At 38.1% G+C, this 20,746-nt stretch overlaps 1 protein-coding gene across 3 annotated transcripts in view; it reads right to left on the bottom strand.

Annotated features, from left to right (window-relative positions):
• Positions 1–20,746, bottom strand: part of NTRK2 (neurotrophic receptor tyrosine kinase 2) — a 197,665-nt gene that overhangs the window by 118,365 nt on the left and 58,554 nt on the right. The window contains exon 12 of one of the 3 annotated variants that reach the window (XM_066569673.1): positions 2,151–2,222. The exons of the other annotated variants lie outside the window; for them this stretch is intronic. Coding sequence (XP_066425770.1) covers positions 2,151–2,222 — 72 coding nt within the window. The remainder of the gene's footprint in view (positions 1–2,150; positions 2,223–20,746) is intronic. 3 annotated transcript variants of the gene reach the window in all.

A 20,746-nucleotide genomic window follows, 5' to 3' on the forward strand; every position in this document is an offset into this window, starting at 1 on the left:
AAATATCCTTTCCCTTTCTGTGCAAGTGAAACCCTAATTCCTGTCCTGTTACCAGGTCAAGTAAAACCACTCTCCAGCATATTACTGTCATATAACTTTGTAGAGACAGAACCAGGAAAGGAGTATTTCTATTGCTCAATTATCACTGTAGCATTGCTGAGGTGAGCCTTCTGAACTTCCCTCTTTCTACACAAAGAATAATCTTGTACATGTATTAAGGTTAACAAAATGCTTGAAATGCATTTGAAATAAACAATATTTCATCTGAAAGAAGAGAGATTTATGTTTTTCCTTAGGATTGATGCTTTCCCTAAAGGCGCCAAGAAAAGCAGAATACTCAGTCTTCACAGTCAAACTGACTTTTCAGTCAATAGGAAGGCATACCAATACACCTGACTCTCCTTTGGTCAGGCAAACAGAAGGCCTACTTTTTGGGTCAAAAACTAAATGGGTTCCAGCCTGCAACAACTGCAGGTCAGGAGCACATGGAACCTGGCAATGCTTTCTTTAGCCATGATGCTGCTGGTATTGGCCAAGGTGGTTTTCTGCACTTCTGCTACAGCCACTGCACAAAGAACCAGCAACAGTGCTAACACCTGCCTTTCTTCCTTTCATAAGACAGGGTTCCCATCTCATTCCCATGTCCCCAGCCTCCCCCCAAAAAATAAACTCAAGACCTACATGGAGCAAGGCTACTGCAAACTATAGCTTGAGTGACCCCTTCATACCTGACTAATCATGTGAATTCAGACACACAAGATGACGTGGAACAGACATACAAGAAAATCCAAACAGTAGTTAACATGCCAAAATCTCTCTGGTGTAAATGGTATGTGCAAGACTAGTTGCTTCCAGGCCCATGTGCTAAGGTAAAGACTTCAAAGACAAAGAGGTTGTCTTTATCAAAAGACAAAGAGGTTCAGGGCACATATTTGCCAGTAAATAAAAATATGCAGGGGTGTATCTTCTTTTCTTTTATTCACAATTATTTAATCTATATTAAAGTAAGTTACTATTTTGACCTACGACAAACCGCATTCTCCTATAAAATGTTCCAGTACATTTCAAAGGAGAGAATGCGTCAAAAATTTTTTTCAAGTACTTATAGGGCCATCCATTGAGGAATGAGGGAGAAGCATGTTTTAAACCAGTGGGTACAATCTATGCCTTTCCCCATGGGCCAGAGACCATAGCCTAGTCCCATTGGCTTTAATGCCATTACAAGTAACCTCAAAGACTGCTGTGCACTGCCTCAGAACCAAGTCAAATTATACAGTATATGCAAACCACACACTGTGACTACTGTCCAGAGAGACCACTTAAGAGATAATGCAGGACTAAGTTATTTCTGATTACATGAAGTTAATTGGAAGAGGTGAGTCAGTTATGTGAGATGCATGCTATTATTGCAACTGAATTTATAATTTTCAAAATGATTGTACCAGTATTTGTTAGTGTAGGGCCCAGAAGTCTGGCATTTGGCCAATGGTAATTATTTAGGCGTGTTGCCATGAATTACTATTGATGGAATACAAAGCAATTTTTGACATTCTGTCAGAAAAATGCATTAAAGGTATTTGAGAGCTTTTGCGATTTTACTCTTGCCTGGACTGGAAAATAAGATGTTGATTGAAAAAATGGTAAAAAAATTAAAAAACCCCACCCAAACCACACACAAACCAAAGTCAAAACACAAGATTTGCAACATCTCCCTGGAGACACAGCTAGGTTTGCTTGCACCAATGGATTCATATCAGTTGCTTCACAATGTATTTGTAATGAGAAAACCAGGACAGCAACTTATGTTTGCACACGCTTATTTACACCATTCCAATTTTTCAAATATTTCAATAGAAAAGAAATAGTTTTCAAGTTCTGTTCAAAGCCCTGACATTAATTTCCCAGATTCATAAGGGAACATAATATGCATCATTAATTATTCACAATTTTGACTGCATGTATATTTTTTTGAACAAAAATGTATGTATCCATGTATACACAACTATACGTAACAGGATACATGCATCCTGAAAAAATGACTGAAATATATGTAGTATTTTATAGTGACATCTGTTCTAAGAATAAGTAATTAATCAGGTCTATTTAATAACATTCTTTATAGGTTAGTCTGAATAGCTTTATTTTCTCACCTTCATTGTCGCAGTCTTGCAATGAAAGCCATATTTGATCTACCAGACCAACTCCTTTTACTTCACCATGAACTGGAATGGAATGCATTACCATTAATGCAATTAATGCCAAGAATTTGGTTTCCAATTGCCAATGCTACTAGTTTTTAAGTTTATATTTCTACATCAATTGCTTTATTTTTCCTTCTACACTGCAGAAGAGAAAACATCCAATGTGATACTTTTAGATTGTTTTCATTTCACATTTATCACCCATAACCATCTATAACATGAGAAAGACTGTCATTATTGGTATTTTTTGGACCGGATTCTACCAGACATAAATTGCGCAAGTGTTTTAGAGCTATAGAAGCACATATCACTTAAAAATATTTATTAAAAATTGCAAGATCATGCTTCATGATAAGCAGTAAGGAGATATTCTTCAGTCACTGGCTAAATTCTTCTTGGTGTATATTCTTGGCCTGCAAAGACAAACTTGTGGTACGAATAGTCTGCACAAAAGTCAGAGTCAAGGCTGGTCATACTGCATGAAGCTTTTTTTTTTTTACTTGGTGCTTATGGTTTTGTCCAGGACTTTTGCTTTTGATGGGTATCACATAGAGGCAAACCCCCTACTACCTAACATTGAAACAGCTTGTTCAGCACCTGGCACTACTTCTCATACCCAGAACTGAAATTAACCTATAACCAACTTGTGTTGCCTAAAGCTTCTGCAAGTGCCCCGCTGTTGTGCCAGAGAACCTGCTGCTCCCTTGCTGAAGGCAGGAGGTACCCATGCAGCTAAACAGCAGGTATCCAAATCTCCCTCTGTTCTACTCCAAGGTACCTCAGCATGTGGCTGAGATCACACAAATGTGGTCAGAAGAATTTTTTGCAAATTCAGTGCTGAACATTCTTTGCAACATGAAAAAAGATTAACTTCACATGCAAAGGCAGCAGATCTGTAGCCAGCAGATCTGGACATAGGTTATAAATTCAATGTAGGGATAAACATCTAAAAATAAAAAAAATATATAAAAGCAAATCCCAGCCAAATGGCAAGGCTCAATTTAAATAATCTATTTAAATTATACCACTTGAAAATTTGTGTAACTGCACATTTATATATATATATATATGTACGTACAAACTCCCTCCAACATATTTCATATGAGTCACTGAAGAGCTTTTTCCTTGGAAATTGCATTAATATTAAAAAGAAACAGCAATAGAAACAGAGTTTCTATTACTAGCATTTTATGAACACCATAAAATCAATAGAACATATAAAGAATTAATTTAGGCCATATTAAATATTATGTCAGTGGAATGAGCAAAGTGAACTGTGGACATTCTTTGACTGATTCAGGATTATGATTAAGAGCAAATTTGGATCCATCATGTTCAACAAGTGTGATTAAATTCATAATATTCTATAATAAAGCTGAGCTCCAGAAGCTTGCTCCTGGAATTATTATGATAACTCTGAACCCTGTAATGACTTTTGACCTTCATCTTGCCCAGATTTTCCTAAAAGGCAGGAAAAGGAAGAGGTGATGGCCTGAATGTTATTTATTATTTTTTAGCCAACAAAAAAATTATACTAGACCAAACTTTTTAGCTCCTGCAAATACATTCAGCTCATTCTACTCAAGTTTACAGATCTTAAACATCACTTTAAAGTCACAGAATTTAATTTTCAAAAAGCAGACACTGTAAAGGTGTATGATGTCTTTGTGAAAATTGAAGCATTTAAGGAAAGATTCTCAGGCTTTTTTGCTTCTAGACAAAGCATCAATACTCTATTTTGGCAGCTTATTCAGAAAGAAATTGCTTGGCTGAGAGAATACTCTAACAGAATTCTAAACAAAAGATATTAAAGTATTTTTCTGTATTTCTGACTATTTATGATATTTCTCAAGACACAAAAGATATTTTACAGGGACAAATAGTTCCACTGCCATTAAAGGAACATTGTTTCCTTTACTGCAACTAAAATACTGGATCTGGTACTCCCCTTAGGATTTACAATATAACTTCAGGAAGTGAGGTTAGTTAATGAGCATGTAACACATTTACTCAGCCTACACTGAACTTAGTTCTAAATAAGGGAAAAGAAATTTATCAAAAATCTAGAAAAAAAGGCAGACAAAAACCATATTAATATTTTTTAAAATATATATTTCACTTGCAGCTTTGGAAAATGAACTAAACATATTAAGATGTATTATTGCCCATGCAATGGAAACAACCTTTCTCTTGCAAAGACAGAAAATTTTCTCAAACTCAACTCTATTTTACAAATCTTGAAAAATCAAATAATTATACATAACTTTGTTTAACAGCTTTCCTGTCCATAATGCAACCACAATATTACTGGAGATAGGATGGCAGGGAAAAAGCCCCTTCCATGCCTAACAGGACTGTTCACAAAAGCAGCACCCTTGTAGCTGGATCAGAGCAGAGCCCTCCCCAGTAATAATGTGACTTTCTGTCCAAACCCAACTATGCTAATAGTTATTGATGACAATCTCGAATAAAATAGTAATTAAATCTTCCAAAACACCCCTATGACTGGACAAGGGTTGTGAGAAGGACAGACATCAAGCAGCAGTTCTGACCTTGAAAGAAAACTATTGATTGGATTTTGCCTTGTGAAAAGAAGGAGGGAAAACTGAAACCAAGCATTCTGAATCATTTATGAGCTCCCACAGGATGGTCCTAACTCCAGTTTTTTACATATCCATGTGCATTTTTCTTTTGGCTTCCACAAAACTAGCTCATATGCAACCTATACATGAAAAGAAACTATAAATTCATTCAAGACAACATGAAGACAACCTGTAGACTGCCACTCAAAGTTTGTGTATGTCAGACTGTGTAACCTTTAACAACATTAATGTTACATATACTTTTAAATACACACACATATATATATGTTTTTGTGTGTATGTGTGTTTACTCATGTTAATCACAGTAAATTAGTAATTACAGTAAATTAGCCCTGAACTCTGAAATACAACACTTCTGCTCACACCAGGGAAATACACATTTTTGTATGCTAGCAAAAAAAGTCCAAAAAAGATTAAAAGAGCAGAGGTAAGAAACAGTGAGCTATACAATGATACAGACACTCATTAAGTGAGAGGGAAAGAGATGAGTACAACATGCAAAGGACAAGGCACAAACCTACTCTATAGCAAAGCCAGAAATAAATGCGCCTTCAGTGCAAGCACAAAACACCTGTATGACCACGCAGTAAGTTCAGCAAGAGCTTCGCAACAGGAATTACAGGGTGCTACACAGAAAGAGAAGAACCATTCATAATGTTTCTGTTCATCTTACATTTGTGCACTAGCTCTGTTCCATAAGACTCAAGCAATGAATGATGAGGTGTTACAATGCCATGAACTGGCAATACCTAAATGCCATATCCAAGGGTCTATAACACCTATGAATTAATTCTTTCTGATAAAACCAGAAAAGAATATTCCAAATTAAAAGACGGTTATTAAATATCTTGTTCCCATTACACTTCAAATTAAAAACCTTCCCACTTTGGTCACGTGTCTGTGTTCAGCCCCATCGCTGTTTTTATACAAAAATCAAGGAGGAATAAAAGGCAGTGGAACACATCTCCATAAAAAAAGTTTGCAATCTCGGCTATAACTCCTACAGCCACCTAACTACAGGTCAGAGAGGACCTGTAATGGTTTGCAAATAATGATCTCCATACAGTCCTATGTATAAAGTCATTTACAGACCAAGGACAAAATTTTCCCCTTCTATGCATGTTACAAATCTGCTATCTGTGGAGTCTATCGCAGTGCTGATTCTGCACTGACAGGTGGCTCCTATTTCCATCAGTGGTGTCTGGGGTGCTGAAAAAGCAATAAGACCAGGGCAAAGAGATTTGTCTCACTGCTGGTTGAACCCTACAGCACCCAACACCATGCCAGAACAAGCCATCCTTCTAATTTTACACAGCTGATCCACAGTTCTAATCAGCTGCTTCTGCATGAACAATGATGCACATGGTGGGTGGGAGAAGCCTCATTTTTTTTTTGTATTCATTATTTTAATTGTATGTATTGTACACACTGAAATTCACTATCATTGAAATAGAGAAAAGTCTGTCTGCTGATTACATTTGTTACTGTATTCTTGGATATGTTCACATCCAATCTTGTGGCTGAATGCCACTGTACAGAGCTTTGCTATCTCAGCTTCCTACCTTTTTGATCCCATAGTAGCTGTGGCAAAAGAAGCACATTTCTTGGCCCTGCATCTTTAGTGACATTGATCTGGTCTTGGTGCATCCCAAATTCAAGGTTCAATATTTTAATTTTTTCTTCCTTTTTTTGTTTGGTTTTCTTAAAAAAGGTGCATTGGAATTCAAGACTATGTAGATTCAATGAGGGGCACCATGTAAAACAGGTGGCTGCAGGACACTGTTAATAACTAAGCAGTAGGACCTCATTTACAACATAAACACAGATGTCTTCCTCTGGTCCCATGATATTATTTTGAGACACAGATAGCTTCTGGTATCAAATTCCACACTAACAAACAAGCCTCACGACTACACAGTTCCACTGACTGCAAGAGCTTGATTTCAGTTTGGCAGCCTTTAGAGACAAGAAAAAAGCTAGCTTCCCAAGCTTTCACTCTGCTGTTACTGAGCTCAGAGCAGCTCCTGGACCCAGTCATGGTGCCTGGACAAAGTCTCTAAGTGTTTGCAAAATACTTGTAAAATATGCATTTCCAAAACCATCTGCACTTAGAAAAAGCTCTTACATTGTTGTTCTGCAATACATTATCAGGTCTCTCTCTCATGTCATCAGAGATGATACTCTCCACAGCTCTCAATCCTCTCCCCTCAAGGTTTTCTTTTGCTTTCATTCCTTTCTTCACTAACTTTCTCACTGTTTTTTTTTGTTTTTTTTTTTTTTTCTTTTTGGCTTCTCTTCATGACATCATGGACCATTACAAAGCCTGGTTGGGACTTTCCCCAGATAGACGAGAAATCACACTATGCCTGTTTTTGTCATGCTTCCAACAGAACTGAAGTGAATCCCACCTTCCTCACAACCAAGTATGGCATCTTCAATCCCAGCAACTCCTACACAGCTCTGGGCTCCTATCTTAGTCCATTCACACCCTTCTTCTTGTATTCAGAATATAATCAATCCTTCCAGTACAAAATTGGAAAAGGGTGTGATTTTTACCTTCTTTGGCTTGTTTTCTCTTAGTTACACCACACCCTTTTCTTCTTTCCTCATCACAACTTCAGAAATTCCCTACCTGCACACCTTTTCTAGTCATCTTCCTTGGACCTGAAGTCCTCCTCTTGTGTACTTCCTTGCCTCTATTTTCACTTCTCTCTCACTCTCTTCATCACTTCTCAGGTCATGTATAAGATCAAGCTTGGGCTTTTTTGGTTTTTATTCTGGAAAAAAGTAATCCTGTCTATTTCTGAAGCTTTTAACTGTGTTTTTCATTGTGCTCAATGACTGATTTGCAGGAGGTTCACCTCCTGTTGCTAGTTGGTTTGCTATTCTTGGACTATTATTCTTCTGACTAGAGTCATCTTTGTGTGTACCCAAAACCTTACTCAGCCCATGACAGCTGACCCATGACTCTTACTCTTGACCCATGACAGTTATTTCCTGCTTCTTTAACATATAATTCCGCTTCTGTGCCTAGGGTTTTGCATGATTTACAATTCAGAACTATTTGTTCAATCAAAACTGCCACACACTACACTTGCTTACAATTATTGAATTCCTTACAGTCTTTCTCAGAAAGGAGAAAATTTAATTTTCTTCATGAAGTAGTAGTCAGGATGACACTAGTATGTGGAATCTCCAATCACAGGTGCTGCTGTGTAAGACAGATGAAGCGCTACACAAAGAACTAGAAAACATTATAGTGCAGAAAAGGAAAACTGAATCTGTTTGCTCTGCTTGCAATAATCAGGCAAAATCAAGTGAAGTTCATTTTCCATATTTTTACATCCTAGATCAATCATCTTTTAGACCTCTTCTGCATTATTAGCAATCCCTTTTAGTGAAATTAAACAAGATGAATGTGCCAGAACAGCAATCATTCCAAAAAAGATGCATCATAAGCAGTGAAGCCGTGTAGTATTTTAAAAATTGATGTATTTGGTTTTTAAGACTAAACTATGACTATACTGGACAAATTAAAATAATGAAATTCTGCTAAATGAAGCAGCAAATTATTTTGATTTATATTTAGGAAAATATTTATCTACCTATAGCTGACTGGCTAGACACCAATATAAGAATGCACTAGCATTCTTATATTGTGTGCACTAGCATGTGTGACCACAAATATGAATGTACATGGACCCTTCAGGCTGTGTAAAAAGGATTCATCAGTTCAGTCTACAACCTGTATTGTGTCTAGGCTCATGCAGTTTTCTTACTGGCACCAGCAAATACCTTTTGCTGCAGCTTTTGTGCTTTACACACACACACCAGCCAATGGAGTCAGCTGCATCTGAAGTGCAGCTAAGGGCACCCTCTAATATTTCAGTTCCTTAAACTCCCTCTTCCATAAGATTTTTGTAGCTAAGACAGAGAAAAATTGCTTGTCCAGAGCAGGCTCAGAAGAGACCTTACTACCTGGGGTTCTTCACTTCTACCTTTTTTTAACTCCTGCCATGTTTGGAAGCAGTAATACCACAAAACACTCATATTTCATTCCCTATCTAAAAAGCTACTTAAGAATCACTCTAAGCTATCCATTCATCCAGAATCCAGTGTTACAGTGCCAAGGTTAATTGAGGAACTAAAGGTCAAGATTAAGTTCCACCTGTTCTCTGGGAGGATTTAGTTTCCAATGTTATTTTCCCAGATGCACATGGAAGCTGACACAGCCAACCACAGGATCTCTGCCTGCAGCTCTTCTCTTCCCAAAGAAATGCTGACCCCCATGAACCTAAATGAGCCTTATTCCCATCTACACTCATTTACTGGCAGAGCAGTTAAAGGTGCCATAGTGTAAAAAACCATTCTGGCTCACTGACCTTTTTTTGTAATTTATGAAGGATGATACAACCACATCAACATATTTAGATACCAATGATGCATTCTATGCAGCTTAGTTCCTCATCCCCTTCAAAAATTCCCCCACTTAGCAAGGCTACTACTTCTGTTTAAAACATCAAGATATCTCTTTGAGTAGGTAACAGACACTGAATTCTGAAGCTGCCACTGTAGCTGAGGGTTTGTTTTTTTTTTTTTTATAATTTTCCTCTTCACATTGAAGCAAACAAATTTGTGACCAAGTTGTTGAACTGTAAGAACACATCTCAATTAAAGTAATTTCATAATATTGCTCACAATCCTGATTGCATTTTCAGGATTGGAATGGAGGAGAAAAGTTATCAGTAGTCACCCACAATGGAATGTAGTTAGAAAAAGACAGGGTACCTAACTAGCTAACTCTGAAGTACCTAATTAAAGTTAAGTAATCTTGAAAGTAGGGGAGCTGAAACAGGCACTAGAAAACCCTCAGAAGCTCCATGCCTTGTTCTTAAAAAGCAAGTAATAAATGACAGGAACTAATTTGGTGTGCATAGAGTGTGGGAGCTCAATGGCAAGGATCACTGCTCCAAGGCCAGCTGGTGTACATAACGATGCACATGAACATCCTTTTTACCAGTGGTGGTCAGTGAGAACAGTGCCTAGCTTTACACTTCATCCAGTCAAAGAACCTGCTGGTAGAAGCATAGGTTTTACTAAGTAAAAAGATTACTCTGACTGCTGGGAGCAAATTGAAATTTGTGAAAATTACCATGGCCTCAAAACCTAATCACTTAAGTGCTAGGTGGCTGTGATTAATACTGAATGCCTACTGCAGCATGAACAGTTTTCAGAGAACATGGATGGGGATAATAGCCAATTGCATAAAGACTGCAAACACATGGAATCCCTCTTCCTTTAGCACCAGGAGGGTACACACTGTCAGCTCAGAGCTGCCACAGGCAACATCAGCAGGCTGGCAGAAAAAGACAGTCTCATTCTTCTCCCAGGATTATCAACTTCGCACTATTTGAATTTGACACCCTTGGGCCTGATCTGTACAACTGGACAGACATTTCCAGTCCCTGCAGGAACATGCAGACTCCGACCTGAGGAACTGTTTGAATACACCAAAAGGAAAAGCAAATTATTCAAATTTCTCCATGTCCTTATGACACAGTGGTTCAACAGTCTGAAAGCAAAAACATACCTCAGCTTAGTTGGTTTGCTATCATGCTGCTCTTGCACTTGCCACAGAACCTGTAGAGTATGTCATGTCCAGGACTCAGGTATGGCCTGCTTTGCCAAGGAGTGAAAGCAAGAATATTTCCTCTGATTCCTCTGCCTTCATGATAGATTATCTGCTGAACTGCACTGTAAGTCAACCATAAGTCATTCAAAACTATTCTATTGCTTTTCTAAAAATGTACTTATTTTATACTTTTCTTTACCAAAATAACATGGTGCTTAATAAACAGAAAGGAAAGTTTTCCTCTCTCATCAGCCTTCCTCTGTGCAGCACAGAACACAGGAACAGCCATGTTGGTCCAACCAAATGAAACATTGTCCTGGGTTGTAAGATATATGTGTATGGTATTTGCCATCTGTCAGAGGTGGGGCAGTTCCCTTCTGTTAATTGGGCAGTTTTCTTTATCTCTTCCACAACCAATCCTCTCTCTGGGGAGATATCTTCTGTTAATGGGCCATTGAGTCTCACTGCATGACTAATAAAAATTACATGTGATGAGATGCTGATTACATCTGATGAGATGCTCTGCCCAGGGGGAGGAGCCAAGCATTCCTACCTGGATATAATCTGAGACTTGGAACAAGAGACAGGCTTTTTCCACTGGATTCCCAAAGGAGCAGCTGTCTTCTCCACTGGATTCCCAGAGGAAGACCAAGCCCATCTACATCACCACTGGACCTTCAGAGGAAGACTACACCCTTCTACAGGATCACTGCTTCAACAGAAACACAGTCATTGCAGGAGGACTGCAGCTGCCATTGAATTGGATTGCTACCAATATCCTGACCAACAGGGTGTCAGGTTGTATTCTGACTCTGTCAGTGGTTTATTTTCTGTTTTTCTTGTACTATTGCATTCGTATTTTTTAAAATTCTCCTAGTAAAGAACTGTTATTCCTATTCCCATATCTTAGCCTGAGAGCACCTTAATTTCAAAATTATAATAATTCAGAGGGAGGGGGTTTACATTTTTATATTTCAAGGAAGGCTCCTGCCTTCCTTAACAGACACCTGTCTTTTCAAACCAAGACAAACATCTGTCGCCCTGCCTCTGACATGAGCCAAAAGCATCTGCCTGAGGGATTGTGTTAGCACAGAACAAGCGCATACCAGAATACCTTTGCCACACCACATCACAAGGACTGCATGTGTCAGAGGTGATACCTTTGTGCTTAATAGCTGTATCGCTGAAACTCACAGCTGCTGGGCAGAAACAGGCCCTGTGCCATCCACCTGACTCACAACCTGTGCTCTTAAGGCACCTGGGCTTTACTAAGCCACTGGCAGGTTGCATGATTTCTTGCAATGGCAGCAGAATAGTCTGTATTAATGTTTGCCTGGAGCAGGCTGGGAGAGGCCACTGCAAAAGCAGATGCAATGCATAAGCTCCAGGCACCATGAAAAGCTGCTACAACACCTGCCTAGCTGGCAAGCCAGTATTCAAAAGCACAGAAAGAGGAATTCAGCAGGGGAGGCTCTCTACTATTCTCCAAAATGACTGACAGCAGTGAGAGCTTACAGGCCTCCAAGACGGCCATGGGTAGAAATGTTTTGCTTGTGGTAGGCACAAAGACACGACTTGATCTTCTAATTCAAAGGTTTTAATTTCACCTTCAAACTACTAGAGAGACATTCAACAAACACATAACTACATCACAGGCAGCTGAAGACAGAAAAAACATGGATAGCTCATAGCGCACATCCCCACGTGCCACAGGAGAAGAGATAACAGTGCAGCTTCGGAAGCTGTGTGACAAAACACTGTAAGGGCTCTCTCCAATAAAAGCAAGGGATGTCAACAGATTCTGGTTCAGACTCTTGTGCAAAAAGGAATGTTATTACAAGTTACATTACTGTTGCTGTCTGTTGCTACAAGTCACAGATGTAACCTTTTGAAAGCACAAACCTATCTTGGAAGACCTTTGGTACCAAAAATTTGAGCTGTGGCCACCGGCTCCTACACCTGAGAGCTCCCGCATGAAATAAAGGGTTCTAGTAACTCAATTTACTGCTTTTTAAGGAATGTTTTTCTCCCAGTCTGAATCACATCTACTGACCACAACTAAAGTTAAAATTTCTCCTACTTTAAAGGCCGTACATGGCAGGTCTCCATGTTGGGGCTGGCCCTGTCAAATGTGGAGGCAAATCTGTGATCACACTCCTCACAAGGGTTACAAATGGACACCTTCCAGCTGCAGATGCTTTCACATATGCTCTGCAGAAGAGTTGTGGCAGTACAGAAATTGTGCCACAACTGTAGGCTGTCCTCTTCTTATTTATGAAAATGATGCCTTTAAAATCCAAAATGTCTGCGAGGGAAAAGGCCTGAGTTCTCAGACACGCCAGCTCTGTAGTACCACACCATCAATGCTCAGAGCAGGCAAGAGGCAAAGGGGCTAATAGAGGGAGGAGGACCAATCATGACTGGCTGGCCAAAGTGCCAAGAAGAAGTGAAGCTTCATGACAAAGAAAATGATAGAACAGTTTGGGCTGGAAGGGGCCTTAAATATCACCTGTTCTCAACCTGTTTGCCATGGGCAACCTTCCACTGTCCCACACTGCTCAAAGCCCCATTCAATCTGGCCTTAAACACTTCCAGCGATGAAGCATGCACAACTTCTCTGGGCAACCTGTTCAATTGCCTCACCACCCTCAAAGTAAAAAGTTTCTTCCTAATATCTAAACTAAACTTAGACTCTTTCAGTCAGTTCACATATTTTGTCATCTGTCAGGAAAAGGTGAAGGACCTTTATAAATACTTCTTGTATGTTTGCATTACTCCACCTTGTGCTCCAGGGTTTTCAGCCATGCCAGACAGTTGAAGGAACAGTGCATTAGCCTTTGACACCATGAATAAAACTGATGTAGCCTAAATAGTAGTTACTAGATAGTTTGCCCATTTTACTTCAATATAAAGGATCCTGTTACATTGCTCCCTCTCTGACCTCTTTTTTAAGAGGCTTCAAAAATCAAACTGAGCAAATTAGAAAGATTCTTGATCCTGCCCTATTTGTTTTTTTAATTTCAAAGATAGATCTAATTTTCCTAAATCTGGTTTCTCATTTCCACACTAGGAGTGCCATCAAGTCTTCCTGGTTTCTGCTATTGGCAAAGCAAACAGCACTAAATGGGACAAAACATGGCAGACTACAAAACAGAAAGTATTACAGACTCTTCTTTAAGAAAGCAATTCTGATTTTTGTGCAGAATACCAAAGAGGTGTCAGGACAAAATGGACTTTGAGGGCAGCACAAAAAGTTCTTCTATTAGGATGACCATTCCTATGTCACTCATGATCCATATATGGAGGAAAAAAGTCATTATCTATAACACACTATTCTGATCCTTACACTGGATTATCACCCAACCTGAGGACTGAATTTAAACCTAGCATTTAAAGTACAAAAATGTGAAAGGATGGAACACTGGCCACTGTGAGGTAGAGAGGCATACTCATATTGCACCAGCGAGGAAGCACTGGCAGGCACATTATCTCCAGAAAAACATCAATTGAGAAGAGCTGTGAGTCACTTGGAAAAGATGTGTTTGGCTACCCACAAAGAGAATACTTTGTGGGTTTCACTGGCTGCAATGAATTAATACCTAATGTACAATGCTGATCCCAGGTTATAGACATTCTGGAGGATGCTGAACATGCATCAGGGTGTGTGTGTGAAAATGAGATATAAAAAGGACCTATTCATTCAGGTTATGAAATGTTACTTGAACTTTTTCCCAGAACTGAAGTAAAACAACTCAAAAATGATGAAAGAAAGAAAGAAAGAAAGAAAGAAAGAAAGAAAGAAAGAAAGAAAGAAAGAAAGAAAGAAAGAAAGAAAGAAAGAAAGAAAGAAAGAAAGAAAGAAAGAAAGAAAGAAAGAAAGAAAGAAAGAAAGAAAGAAAGAAAGAAAGAAAGAAAGAAAGAAAGAAAGAAAGAGAAAAATACAGACCAGCTTTGCTGTTCTTTAGTAATTTTCCTTCTTTCTGATTCACTGATTTTTATTTCATCTGATGAAACTCTGATTCTTCAGTCTGATCACAGGTAAACTTACCATTATCATGATCTACTTTCTCTCCACCTTCCATTCCTCTCATCCTCATTTCCTCCTATATCCCAACTCATTTCTTTCTAAAATTCTCCATAGGTAAACAACAATTTGCCCTCCCAAAGTAACACATTCCTAAAATAGCATGACCTGCATATGGGCAAAAAGTTCATATACTTTTTGAAGCAGGTGAAAATTTACCCTTTGTACATAAAAAAAAAAAAAAAAACCAGAGAAGAAACGGTAAAATAAAGACCTGTGAAGCAAATGTGGATGTAGACTGAACATGGAGTTGGGACTCTGCAGATTAAACTTCTAGGACTGTCTTATTCTTCCACTACCTTGAACTAGGAGCTCTGCTGTTTCTGTGTGGCTCATTCCATATCAAGTAGAGCCTTAGAAAGCATCATTTTCAGCTCTTCTCAATTCTACTGTATCCATGTTTTCTCCTCAATCTCTTTGCATTTCATCTCTAAGCTGTCCTCTACTCAGCATCTCCCCAGTTCTCCATTTCACTTCATGTACACCACATACATGCATATTCCTTCATCCCATCACCTGTGTGTATACTCTTTTAGGAGGAGGGGAAATGAGATACAACAGGTACTTGTTTACAATTGCTTTCCTCATTTTTCACTTGCAATGGCCACGAGGCCTCAGATAATTTTCCCTTTTTCATAATATCAGTATTAATAATACCACCATAGTAGTCTGAATCATGTAAAGTTCTAAGCAAGGTAGTAACTCCTTTTCTCCCTCAATCATTACAACTGAGTTTACATTTTGCAATCAAAGAGTCTAATGCACCACTGCATTATTAAAAATTCCCCAGTTCAGATCTGAGCTAGCTTCATAAATCTTGTCTTAAATATGAGGCATCGTCTACTTGCTCGCTCCTAAAAAAAGAGCTACATTCTTCTATGGTATCTTGCACTTTAGGATTGGACTCAGAAAACGTAATAGCAGACCAAAACAGACACCTAAGACTTAGACGTCAACTTTTATATGAGTAATAACAATGGAACTCTAAAAATGTCTAACACTATGCTCAGATAGGGTGATACAGACCCAAACCAATGCAATAAATAGTGGTCTTTTTTTTTTTACTGAAATACAAGAGAATGGTAACTTAAATATTTTAAGATCTTTGTAAAATCCTTTACATGAAATCACATTTATGGACCAGTTAATACAAACTCTTATTCTTTGACACACTTATAGCAATTTGCTCCTTCAAAGTAAGGTACTTACAAGCATTAACAACTCTATCTTCCAAATGTTCATGTGATAAAGCAATATTACAGCCCCCATTAACAAGTGATGCATCTAAGACAGACAATTTATATGATTGGTCCACAACTACAGGGACTGGAGTGTCAGTGTCAAACAATAAAAAAAGCTCCTTGTGTGTGGTTCAGATGAGCAATATCATCATTGCTTTTACATTGTCTACTCACTAAAACTACTGCAGATTTGAGCACATTCATTTTTCTCTACATCTGATCTTATAGTGCTGAGTCACATGAATTTATCCCTCTTTTACAGTCTGCTCATTGACTAAGTAATGGAATGTTCTAAAGATATTAAAGGATTGACACCCACAGAATTGGCATTGGGTAGGTACAATACAGCACAAAATCACTTCTATAGGTAAAAGTGGAAACTCAAAAAGTTCAGTATTTCAGTGACTTGCTGAAAGTCAAGCAGAAGACATGTTCCCAACTACAAACTTGATCTTTTTAATGATTTTTCTGAAAAGGCAAAATTGTAGCCATTACTACTACAAGCTTAGTGCATACCAATTTGAATATTAGGTCATACTTGTCAAACTGCAGATCCTTGCTGAATATGCAAAGCTTTTCTTTTGTAATTGTTTTAGAATTAAAAGTCAAAGAAGTATTTCTATTTTAACAGAATTTCACTATTCTCCTACTCTATAAGCAACAACCCAATTGCTTAAGCAAGACATGTGATGTATGAGTTAATAATAAACATAAAAACTCTCCCTTTTCCCAGATCAATACTTCAAACTACTCAGAGATACCTAAACACTCCAAAATCCTAATTCTTCAATCACTACTGTGAATGAAACAGGAGTTTTTTAAGTCCCTTGCAATCAGCCCCTCTCCAACTACAAGGTGAAGTTGTGGAAAATTAAAGCAGAAAAACCAATGACCATTTGCTATATGCTTACAGACAAGTAAGACACTAAAGATCTTTCCTGACAGCCCTTAAGTCACACATTCCAACACAGCCAAAGGAATATGCAAAATTCTCAGACAGAATGGTACAGCATTCTACTTTCACCTGGCTTGTATTAAGTAATGTAAATATGTTTGTTTGGGTGCATGAGAGTTAAAGTCAGAAATTATGTTATGTCATTGTGTCAAAAGGATGATTCTGCTTTGTAAGAAGACTCTTACCATGCTTTTGTACTGTGTTTCTTACTCAAACTGAAATATGGTAAGACAACTGAGAAAGATGATGCAACTGAAATTAATTCCAAGCTGCCTTTTCCTGTACTGTCTTTTGGATCAAAGCTCAAAAAGCTACAAGAAGTTAGGAGCAAATAAAATACAGTGAACTGTGATGCACGGAGAAGAAGTATTCCGGAGCTATCAGTGTGCTTCTATTGAGTAACCAATGCTTTTATTTAAAAGGTTTTCAAGGATGTTCATGGCCTAACACATATATTACACAAATCATTTGAGAGAAAGAGCTATCAAGAAGCAGGAGAAAATACCCTGTTTGGATTTTAGAAGGCAAAATCCTTGGATGTGTCCCTAATTTTTAATCAGCTTGATGAAAGAGAATAGCACTCTCATTGACAGTCCAAATTTTAAACTTACACTCAAAAACGTCGACAAGCAGCTATCAAGAACTTTAAGGAAAGGCAGTATTTTGGGGTGTTTGTCCTAAAAGAAACACAGTTTTCTCCCCTAGATCAACCACACAATCTCATTACCTAATCACAGAAAGGTAAGCTTCTGTACTCTGATCAGCACAGACTTGCAAGGCTTTGAACGGGGGGAAGAATTCATAGTCAGGATGTATTTATAAACACAGGAGGTAGTTCAGAGAGTGCTTGAGGAAGGAGAAGCACCTTTCAAAGCATGTCATGCAAGCCCACAGACACAAGAAGATAGCTGGCATTGTCAGAATACAATGTGATTTTCAGACTCTTTTTTCCCTTATCTTTGCAGTCAGCTCAAGGCATTGACAGAAACTTCACATGAACACATTAAAAAAATCCTTCTCACCCTCCATGGAACAAGTACATACATGTTTCCCTCTACTTCTGCCAGTTTCTATCTGTTAACTTAAAAGACAGAAGACACTGGTTTGGGTAAGAGTGGCTTCTCTTTCCTTTCTGACTTTGGTAAAACCTACACAAACTCTATTTATCTCTATAAGTAAAGCTGCTGTGATAATACTCTTTTCATGACAATCCACCTCCAGATTCCCAGGAAGCAGGGAGTACTAGGGATTGTCTTGTCACTGGAACAGGAACAGTTGATATAATCAAAAATGTTTTCATCCTTTTAAGTGAATAATGCTATTTTGAAGTTTATCCGCTAATTTGTCTTCCACCAGTTTTCTTCATACTTCCCTTCATGCTCAATGGCACGATTAACATCTGCAAACTTTGTAGTGGACTGGTTATGCTGTGAACCATTTGGTTACTTCCATCATTATTCAACATGCAAAGTAGAATAAAACAGGATTAGAATTACTGTTCCACAAATCCTCTCAGAGAGTTCACAAATGCTCCTTTGTCCTCTCTACTCCAGTTCCCTTCTTAGTTTTCAGTTTCATAAGCTGGTTAGATGGAGTCAGAAATAAACACAAAACGGTAAGAGCTGTCTTGGCAGCCTCCAGTGAATTCCCACCATAAGCATTTTCACATCCCACAGCAAGCAAGCAAGAAAGCAAGCCAAGGTGTTTCGTAAGAGCAACCCACAAGTCTTAACAAACGCATTTAGGAAATTAAATGAAGCTTTCACCATTTATGCTCAACACCTTGCAAGGGTCTAAAAACCTCACCTCCAAATCCAAGCAACAAAAAGCAGCTTTTCATACAAAGCTGTTGTCACTAGGTCCTGTATAAGAAGGTGTTTAAAATATACACAAGCAGTGAAATAGAGAATCATATTTCACCAATTAGTCTGATGAATTTTGCTGTGGAAGTCTGAAGTCTAGCACAAAATGAGAGCTTTTTGTACTAACTCTATTTTAAGACTCCTCTAGCACGGATCACAGATCTGTTCTGTACTAATACTGTTCCCAAAGTCAATCGTCAGAAACCGCTATCTCCTCTAGCTGTGAAAGACAGAATAAAAATAATTAAGGCAAGAATTAAAACAACTGGTTCATACAGTGCAATCCAACTTCAATCAGAATACAGAACATCTTAAACAAAATGTTTCCGAGTGCATTGTTTGTCCTCCTCACTTCTAAAAACACTCTATTACTACAGTTTGGAAAGGTAACTGAGTAAAATGAACATACCCCAGGTTATTCTCTTACCTTAGATATACCAAATTAATAGAGAAAAGTAAGAAAATAGGGATAATTTATTGCTATACAACTCCTCAACAGACTTTGATGACATATTGATCAGTCCTGCCAAAGAACTGGAAGCTCCCAGAGGACCTGGTGCTCTCTAACACATAGACTGGAAGCTATTCTGCTCAATACAGTACTGGAGAGAAGACCTCAAGGTGAGCTCTGTGGCAGCCTCAGCACATGCAGTGCTTTCAGGTGTGGGCAGCTCTGACACAGCCACAGCTCAGACATGCCTGCCTGATCCACATCTCTCTCTGGGGACTCGGTAACTGTCAGTCCCACACTCCACCCGTGCTCAAGCTCTGCAAGTACAGAAGAACTCAGCAAAGACACAAGTCTAAGAAGTAGGCAGATAATGCCCATGTAAAAGATGGAATAAACTGACATTTAAAAGTAGGAGGCATAAAACAATGTCTACAGAAGCTGCAGATGTCTACTCTGAACCCAAATGAGATGAAAATGTCATCCCTTACATAAAGATATTTCCTACAGGACATGCAGTTATGTTGGCTTACATACCCTTTTTCTTTTCTGATTTTCAATGGAAGATTTTTCCAAATACATGGTTACATGAAAAATAGCATTGGTGACAATTTGACTGCTGCAATTACTGAATGGTTACTTTGTTTTTCCCAAATTACTTGCTGAAGAAGGGTGTGTAGACATTTAATGACAGGATATCTGAGTGACCATGTTGTGTTCTCAGAATGTAACAGAAAAAAGAAGCATAGTTTTTTGTGCATTTCTGCCTGATGTAACTCAGGAAGTTACTTCTTATGAATACAAAAATCATCATTAATTTTTAAGAGGATTTTAAAATCTTGTTTTATAAATGTCTTCCATGGAAAAGCAGATATTTAGCTCCTTCCCATTTCCCTACTGACACTGTTTATTAAACTACCACTATAGCACACTCTTTGCACATGAAGTTTGGATTAATTTTGCTGTGACTGAATTAAATCACAAATGCCTCTGAATTCTCAGGTAGCTGACTTACCCTTTTATTCACAAACTCCAAGATACACATTTAAATGTATTGGCCAATAATGATGGGAAAAAAATCTTCTCATCACGCTCAGCTTGTTTTCCTCATGTTCAAATACACCAAGTTATTTATTTTCATATTTCAGTTCTCAACATATACTTACACTTCAGGCTTTTCAGAGCAGGCAATATTTTCTTATTAGTCTGGGCATTATGTATTTATTTATATCTAATGTCAAGTCTTAAGATATTGTTTTAATACAAACTCAGTAATACAGATAATGATGAGGGGGGAGAGTGTTTCTGGGACTTTGGACTATGGATAGATCCAGATGGTGAATCTCAGGTGTGAATGCTTGCTTTGGAGAAGTTTGAGGTCCACTTAAGGGACAGATGACAGTCACTCCTTTCTCATGAAAGACTCAAGAGTTATTTGTAACTCACAGTGACATTTCAACATTAAAAATAAAATAAGCAATATGTATGAGGCCTTTTTGTAATTTCATATAGTTCATTTCCATGAAATCATATTCTTATTAAAATATGATCCACATGGATAATTTTGCAACAAAGAACTACTCAGGTCAAACTTACCGATTAGGCAAGAACACTATTTTTGTGAGAAGAACTGTATCTGAAGAGACCAAGAAAACAAGTAGCTTCCTGGTGGGTAACTTAAACACTACAACACAAAATAGAACTTTGTGCATTCTCCCTC

This window comes from Molothrus aeneus, chromosome Z (assembly GCF_037042795.1).
Source record: "Molothrus aeneus isolate 106 chromosome Z, BPBGC_Maene_1.0, whole genome shotgun sequence".
Classification (NCBI taxonomy): Eukaryota; Metazoa; Chordata; class Aves; order Passeriformes; family Icteridae; genus Molothrus; species Molothrus aeneus.